Source organism: Rhipicephalus microplus, unplaced genomic scaffold (genome assembly GCF_043290135.1).
Source record: "Rhipicephalus microplus isolate Deutch F79 unplaced genomic scaffold, USDA_Rmic scaffold_66, whole genome shotgun sequence".
Classification (NCBI taxonomy): Eukaryota; Metazoa; Arthropoda; class Arachnida; order Ixodida; family Ixodidae; genus Rhipicephalus; species Rhipicephalus microplus.
Window position 1 is genome coordinate 896947 of NW_027464639.1, and position 8224 is coordinate 905170.

The 8224-nt window shown below is 45.0% G+C and overlaps 1 protein-coding gene across 1 annotated transcript; it reads left to right on the forward strand.

The window, feature by feature from the left end:
* The first annotated feature begins 328 nt into the window (after nucleotides 1–328).
* Nucleotides 329–928, forward strand: LOC142790040 (uncharacterized). The gene has a single exon (XM_075885063.1). It carries the CDS (start codon nucleotides 329–331, stop codon nucleotides 926–928), a length of 600 nt encoding a protein of 199 aa, XP_075741178.1.
* The last annotated feature ends 7296 nt before the right edge of the window (nucleotides 929–8224 follow it).

Genomic DNA, 8224 nt, shown 5'->3' on the forward strand with positions numbered 1-8224 from the left:
GCTCCTTGCTCACGGTAATGGATGCACACCGTCCCTAGCTCTTCGCATCTACAACGGAATGGCTGCGGCGCGCATTTTGTACGGCCTTCCTCTCGCAGCGCTTACGCGTTCCAACTGGGAGACACTGGACGCAGCGCATCGTATCGCGATTCGCCAGTTTTTCAGCTTGCCCAGATCATCTCAAATCGGCCCAACACTTACTGAGGCGGGCGACATGCCACTGTAACTCCGGGCCGATCTTCGAGCGCTAAATCACATAGAGCGTATGAAACGCTCGCGCCACGGACAGCAGCTGGTATTCTGGCTCTCCTCACTTCCGTACTCATGGATGGGGCAATGCGCTGCGGCATTCTACGCCCTCGTCCCGAGCTCACCGGATGTGAATGACTATAGTGCCCCGCCCTGCCACCATCGCCCTTTCAAGATTCGGACACGGTTACCGGGAGTGGCAAGCAAGCGGACGACGCCAGTGTGTGCGCTTCGGCACGAAACTGCTGCCACTTTTCACGAACTTCTCGCGGGACGACTCCTCGTCTTTACTGACGGTTCAGTGTTGAACGACGGGTGTGCCGCGGTTGCGTGTGTGGTGCCTTCACTGGAGCTTCACAATCAGTGCCGCCTCGCCTGCGAGGCATCGTCGGCGATAGCCGAACTTGCCGCGCTTGACCTCGCCGCCGATGCCCTCATTCAACTGAGAGTTACGTCGGCTGCCGTTCTCTCGGACTCACGTGCTGCTCCCCAACTACTCGCGCAGGACGCCCGCAAACCTCCGGTTGCCACGCGCATCGCGCGAAAGCTCGAAGCAGTGCAGGACCTAGAGTGTGATCTTATGCTGCAATGGATATCGGCGCACATTGGAATATCCGGCAATGAAGTGGCCAACGAGCTGGCCAAAGAAGCACACTCTCCGGGAACCTCTCAGCGGTGAGCACATTCGACGTAGCAAGGCTTCGCACACGGTGCTCCGTCACCGCTCGCCACCCGGACCCACAAGTTGCGGCAGGGCAGCCACCACGCCCACTCCCGAAAACTGGATTTTCGAGAGAGAAGCATGCCCTCCTTCTTCGTTTGCGCATCGGCTGCTACCGCACGGTGGAACGGGTTCACAGACAGTCGGGACGTGGAGACCCAAACTGCCGTCATTGCCCACAGCCCGAAATACTCCATCACATTATCTTCCAGTGTGAGGAGTATTCGGACGCGCGCAGATCACTCTTCGATGCTTACAGCAAACTGGGACTCTGCACCAGCACTGTTGATGTGATTTTTTTTCCCCGTGCGCACGCATGCCTGGTGAAGCGCGCGCAAGCTGGCCTCATCACCTTCCTCAAGACTTCTGCGCTATTTGAGCGCTTGTGAACTGAAGGAACATTAGTGCCTCTCCATCGCTGTCCACTGGACTCGTATTAGTGAGTGCTACGGACCACAATGTTTTCCGTACAGAGATTACGCGCTTCGGCGAGTGCTTCACGCGCTTTGTACGACGCGCCAATCAATCCGTTGTCCTCCTCTCGATGACGATACCTCTCCGGCCCTTGGGAGCTTTCCTAGTCAGCTGTGCATGGCGCGTGGGGGCTTGCGAGTCCGTTGCGGAAAGCAGAACGAATGACCCTCGCCTTTCTTTTTTTTCTCTTTTTCAATCTTTCCCTTCCTATATCTTTTATTCTCTATACCCCATTCCTGTGCTGACCTGTTGAGGTGTCCTTGTAAGGAGAGACAGTTACGGGTCGGCACTTTTCTTTTCTTCTGTTATAACCACTTATATATATATGCACGCGAGGGCAAAGAAATCTAAAAGCAACAGGATGTGTTGCGTGCCTCAGTGCACGAACAGAGCGGCGAAGGATGAGATAAGCCTTCATTCGTTTCCGCTGGACGTGCGACTCAAGAAGAAGTGGGTGGTGAAGCTCCGTATAGGCAAGCCTGTGACGCCGCCAATGAAGGTTTGCAGCGCACATTTTGTCACCGAAGACTTATTTTGGAGCAGCATTGGTAAGCCTAATGCTAATTGTTGAATTTTTTCACGAAAGCATAAGGATCACACTCTAACAATATTGTTGAAATGAACGGCACCGTCGATGCGGAACGATGGACGAAAACACCGCAACACTTGATTGTTGCTTTCGGAGAGTTAGAAAGCTAGTGCCTGGGCGTCTGTCACCCGCATAAAATCGAGGGAGCGTTAAATTAAGCATTCTGTCGGTCTTTTTAACAGACCGTAATGCGCGACTGCACTTTGAAGTGTCTTTCCTTGTGGGCTCTTTCATTGAGAACAGGGCCAATCCGAATCGGATTTTGTAATCCACACTGACCGCTGTTACACGGCAAAAAACCTGTCCAGATCATGTTTGGTGCAGACGTCATGAAACCACGATCATATCAATCCCAATCACACTTAATCGCAAGTGGCATTGTAGGGGCGATTGATCTGGATCGAGCCAGATGCAAGTCGGCCCTGATCGCGAGAAAAATTTCCTTGTGACACAGGCTTTGCTTTTTAGCGCGATAGCTTTACGACTGGTTTTTAAGTCTCATTAGTGTGTATTAGCAATTTGGTTTAACCAACAAAACATTTTAATTTTTAATTCTACCAATGACCGATGCATCGTTATGAATGCAGCATTACGTAAAATGATTGGCTACCATGCATGCATTGAATGCTCGTTTAACAGTAAGGTATTCGAAATGTTCTTTTCTGTATTGCACCAAATTAGATTGTTGTTGTGGCACATGAAATTGCAGGATTTCATTTTAATCCTCATTTTATGTAGATCCAAAATTATGGACGCCTAATCGAAGACCACTGAAGAAGACTGCTTACCCGCAGAGCTTGCCCATAAGAACACGCGAAAAAAAAGACCTGGCAAGGATTCAGGATGCAGCCGCGCGAGATGCCCGTGCCTCTGCTAGACATGAGCATGGTATGTTTGTGACTATTAACATTTATTATGACACGCCACACAGGGCATACAACAAAGAAATTTTGGAAGGCTGTGGAATCGACCATAAGTGGGTCACACTGTGGTATATTGTTTATTAGTCTGCATTTGTTCTGCTAGATTAGAAAAGATAGTAAGCCTGTAGATAGTCATATTTGAAAGGTTTTTTTCAGCACGCGAACACAGCTAAAAAAGGACAGGACAGGGTCCACGAGGCTGAAGAGTTCACGACACTTCTTTTGTTTAGCTACTGTGCGATGGTTCCCGAGAAGTCGTATTTGCAGGGCTTGACGGTACAGGCGAGCCTGCCGAAGCCATTCCGAGCGTAGAATCTTGGATGCTCCTAAACCATTGCCAACAGAGGGAGTGAGGCCACCAAACAATGCCTTGATTCGGGAAGTATATTTAGCCGAATGCAATACGCCAGAGAGCATGTGCAGCAAACCACCACACTGATTAAACTGATAAGAACGGCTCGTAGAAAAGGGGATATAGATGCCCCATGTACTAGAAATGCAACAAAAATGTAAAATAGTCAGTTGTAAGAAAGTAGTCAGTGATGTGATGTCAAACCAATTCATTTCGGTTCTGCAAGTGCTGCAAGCTATTTAAGCACTACTGGCTGTCAGCGATCTCTACACTATCCATAGGCAAAGGTTTCATCTCTCCTAGATTTTTTAGGATTCTAATTTCTTCTGCAACTACCATGATGTTGCAGTCACTGCAAAACAATGCTACCCGACATTAAGGCTACCACTGAATTGTGCGTCATTGAACTGCTAAGAATGCACACAATGAAAGTCATGAAAAGTGTCATAAGTGCATAACACCAATATTAGCAATTGGTTGAAACGTGCACTCACCACTTCGAGAAACAAAGGCACAAAGAAGACACACACAGAGCGCGTTTTTGTGTCTTTGTTTGTCCTTATGTAGAGTTCACTCTGCCTTTGTGTCTCTGTTTGTCCTTTGTGTGGAGTTCGTGCCTTGCAATCAAATTTGAAAGAAACCTAAAAGAGCCTAAGTCTTAAAAAATGCAACAGCTGGCTGCAGAAATGCATGGTTGACGCACCGTAAACGAGCCAGACAGATTGGCAGCCAAAACTTATCGCTCTGACTATTTGACGTGAAAAAGCTGCTGTACAGTTTCAAGTGCATGTTTTAAAAAGTCTGTAGCAAAAAAACTAACGAGGCGTAGAATGTGGCTTGTGACATTGTCCAAACGGCAATTTCTCGTGCTCCAGCTCAAGCTGTGAAGAAATGACAGGACAGGATGTGAGAGCTTTCAGTTTCACTTCTTTACTCTCCAAAAATTAGCTTCTTTGCAGTGATTTTAGGTGGTCACAAGACGTAATAATGCCAGACGCATGTCAGCAAAACATGTGGAGCTCACTCACGCTCGGCAAATACATTTTGCCCTTAGTGCTCATTCGGCCTCAGGCTTACAAAACATTTTTTCAATCAGACTCAAATTGACTAAATTACTTACCTCGACTCACTCATACACAGACTCACCACTTCGAGTTTGAGCGAGTTCACTTGTGAGTTTGCCAACCTTTGATGCCAGATATCTTGAAATTCAGGACATAACAGGGCTAATTTAAAGCATTACTCACATGGCTTCACTACATCACTGTAAACAAGAATAAAAATGTGCTGCTCAGTATAACTGCTTGCACACATCTGGGGCAGGAAAATGTAAACCAATCTACAGCTATTCAAAGTATACCCATGTCATGCTATGGCCAAGATAAAGCAGTTTTCAATCACTCTTTAATATAAACTGCCTCAGGCTTGCATGTTCGACATATCGTAAGTACACTCTGAGCTGTCACTGTGCCTGTATACTCTTTTGTAATGCAGTATGTTAACGAATTCTTTCATTTTACTTTTGTGCATGATCAGCTTCTCAAGGAACATGTGAACATGTTGGGAGCCTGCTCAACCTGTGCGTGTGTCACCTTGTGAAGAGAACCCCGATGAAGCCCTTTGTGATGTAAAGGCTCAATCATATGCTGTAATATGTAGTGTTGTTATAGTTATATGCATCCAGGGTGAATGCTTGGAAACTAAAATAAGGATTTATACTAACCAAAGAGAACAACTTTATGTCAATAGCTTGAAGCAAGCTATTCAAAAGCAAGCTCCCTCAAAGCATTGTTACGCCCTCTCGCAACTTTTTTACCACCATAAGCCGTACACTGATCTAACCTTCGATATTTGCACGATTAATAGCTGGCAGGATGACAGCGGAGAATAAAGTGAGCAACACGAGCTAGTATGCAAGGTATGCACAGGGTAAAACTAGTTGAAGGAATGAATACCAACTTGTGCACTATCATCGAATATAAAGTGAAAACTCCTACTGATTTTCAGAGACGCTTCAGGAAAAAAAATATACCACATTTCACCTATTGCAAGCATTCATACTCTTGTTTCAAAATAGGGTTGTTACAGCATGTACCTTAAATTTTCTCATATTTTTCTCCGTAGTCGAAAATCTCAACATGCCACTTTATCACAGAAAGAATGAGTCAAGCAGTCAAGCAGCTGACAAGATAAACAGGTAGTGAAAGGCCAGAACACTGATACAGTGGAACCCGTTTATAAGAGACACTAATGTAAGAAACAATTGAATATAAAAGACACTTGTGTGCGTAGATTCAAATAGGGGTTCATAAGAAAATGCTTACGTGGTACCCTGCTCATAAGACTTCTCATGTACATGACAAGAATTGCTCCCCGGTGTATGCCTCTTATAAAAGGGTTCAACTGTATGCACAAATTGATATAAACAGTATAAGATCATGGCATCACACTATCGCACGCATCATCAGTTGTTGGGCAACTGTGTATACATGTGATGCTATGAAGCATTTAAAAACAATTACAAAGCCAAACGAGCTATGTAATGGCTTTTTATAGCAATTAAGCCAAAACAAGTTAAATCATTTTGACGTCATTTCTTCAAGAATTAGAAAATTCTCAGCACTCTTGCATTGGCTAAAATCTGTCTTTACGGGAAATCTTTCTTGCGTGCAGGTACAAGAGCAGGGCCAGGAAACTGCATCATATCCATGTGCTAGTGGTGCAACTGCTACAGCTGTATCAACAGTGGAGGTTGCAGAAGCCCTTCTTCAGCTTTCACAGTGCATGAAGGGTGTACCAGACATCATGTGCACATAAGACAAAGGCATCCAGGTCGATGTAGACTCCATTATAGGGAAGCAGTTCAGGCTTGTAGATATGCTGACATCAGATAATACTGTGCTTGCTTTTACTCGTGTGTCATCTATGACTTTGCTTGTAGCCATTAGTAATGAAGTGAGCAAGATTGAAGACACAGTAGCTGAAATGTCTACTCTAGAATGAGTCATTCTTGTTCTTGTGTGATTGAAAACTTACTTACCCTTTGTGTGTACTGCACCACTATTTGCTGTGAGCCGCACAACCATCTCTCGCCACTTCTACAGCACACTGTGTAACCTTGCAGCGGTACTGAATCGTGCAATTCCATGGCCAAACAAACAAGAAATTGCAAGCAATCTGCCTCAATGCTTTCAAGAATATAAAGAGGTACGTGTTGTGCTAGACTGCACAGAGGTTGCAGTCGAAAAATCGCACTATGCTTTTTGTAGAAGTTTAACATACTCTCATTACAAAGGTACACACACAGCAAAGCTTCTTATTGGCGTCTCACCTGCTGGCTTAATTCTGTGAGCTGTGGTTTCGGAGGCCGAGCGTCGGACAGGACTTGCGTAAAGAAATCGGGAGTTCTAGAAAAACTCTACAGTTTTGAAGATGATGTCATGGTTGAAAAAGATTTCAACTTGGGCTCGCTATGCGAAAACCTTAGACTGGGGGTTGTGCAGCCTCCGTTTCTTCGTGAATAGCTGCAGTTCACGGAAAACGACTCTAAAAATAGCCAGGGCATATGTGCAGGTCGAGTTTGCAATCCAGAGGATGAAAGTTTTTAAAGTTCTGAAGGAACCTGTACCTTGGGAAGTCGTCGGCGCCCTTGATGAAATCTTTATTGTGATCGGTAAAATTGTAAATCTCTCCTCCCCTATTCTCTCTGAGAAAAGGTTCGAGTGATATTATGGAACTGGTGTTCGCAATGAAATGTAGTAGAACTTATTGTGCAGGTAGTCAGAAACAGAGGTCAATGAGGAAGCTAAAGAAGCTGAGCACCACAACATGAGGGATAACACACCATTGTGCTATGTAAAGGCTATTGAGCTAATGGACCGACACACAGGGTCCCTTGGGCCATCACCTAAGAAGACTTGAAAACGAAAGCCCCCTTTTTTTCTTGTATGTCGATGCACACTTATACACCCCACCCAGGACACGTGTGTTTGTGAAGAGAGTTATTTTAACTGCATTTCGGAGCTGAGGAAGTTATTTTCGATGTACTTCTAAGCATATGCGTAGCTGTGTGGTAGAACACCTGCTAGCTACGCAAATGGCCTGAGCTCAATCCTCACTCGGACCCGGAAATTCATTACTTATTTTATTGGCGTATGTCTCGATTTTTCAATCATAGACAAGATGATTGTTCACTCACAACCAACGATCCCAACGGCGGAATTTCTGTGAAACGAGCTCTTCATTGCTACCGTAATATTAATCGCAAACCCATTGATGGTTCCGACTGCTCACACCATGGCCGTGTATAGAGCACATGACGAGTGACATTACACATATCATAAGGGTAGAGGGTAGGCCCATAATTTCCATGTTTTCTAAGGCTTCAGTAGCATGCATTTTTTCTTTACTGCATGTAAAGTGTTTGTGTTTGTTTCATTTTGTGCATTAGCATGTTCTTGCAGTGGAACTAAATGATAATAATCTATTCACTGTGGATATTTTTCACATTTGTTTAGCGAATCATGTACATTTCGTCATTACCTCATTATATTTCCATAGCTTCGTATTGATGTTTGGTTTATTTGAGAAAGAATTGATCTTCTGTCTTAAACTGGAAGTATTTCTCAGTGAACTGCAGGCCATCTGTCTCGCCGCCTAAGCTTGGATGCTATGCCTCATGATCGCCTTTTTGACTTGGGGTAGACCAAAATGAGTACAGAAGGATAAGAGTGTTTCGAGAATATATGTAGCTGATCATGATATGAATAACGGGACAATCATGTCACGTACATCGTCTAAACCTTTCTTCAAGACACGTGTGGCCCATACCTGTTATCATGGGTCGCGGTAGACAGGTAATGCGAGAAAGGTGATTGACAGTTTTTATTCACTTAGGAATGGCGAGAAAAAACATT

What these genes read in the sequence shown, in the direction of transcription:
- LOC142790040 (XM_075885063.1), top strand. Translation starts at nt 329, where the DNA reads ATGGGGCAATGCGCTGCGGCATTCTACGCCCTCGTCCCGAGCTCACCG.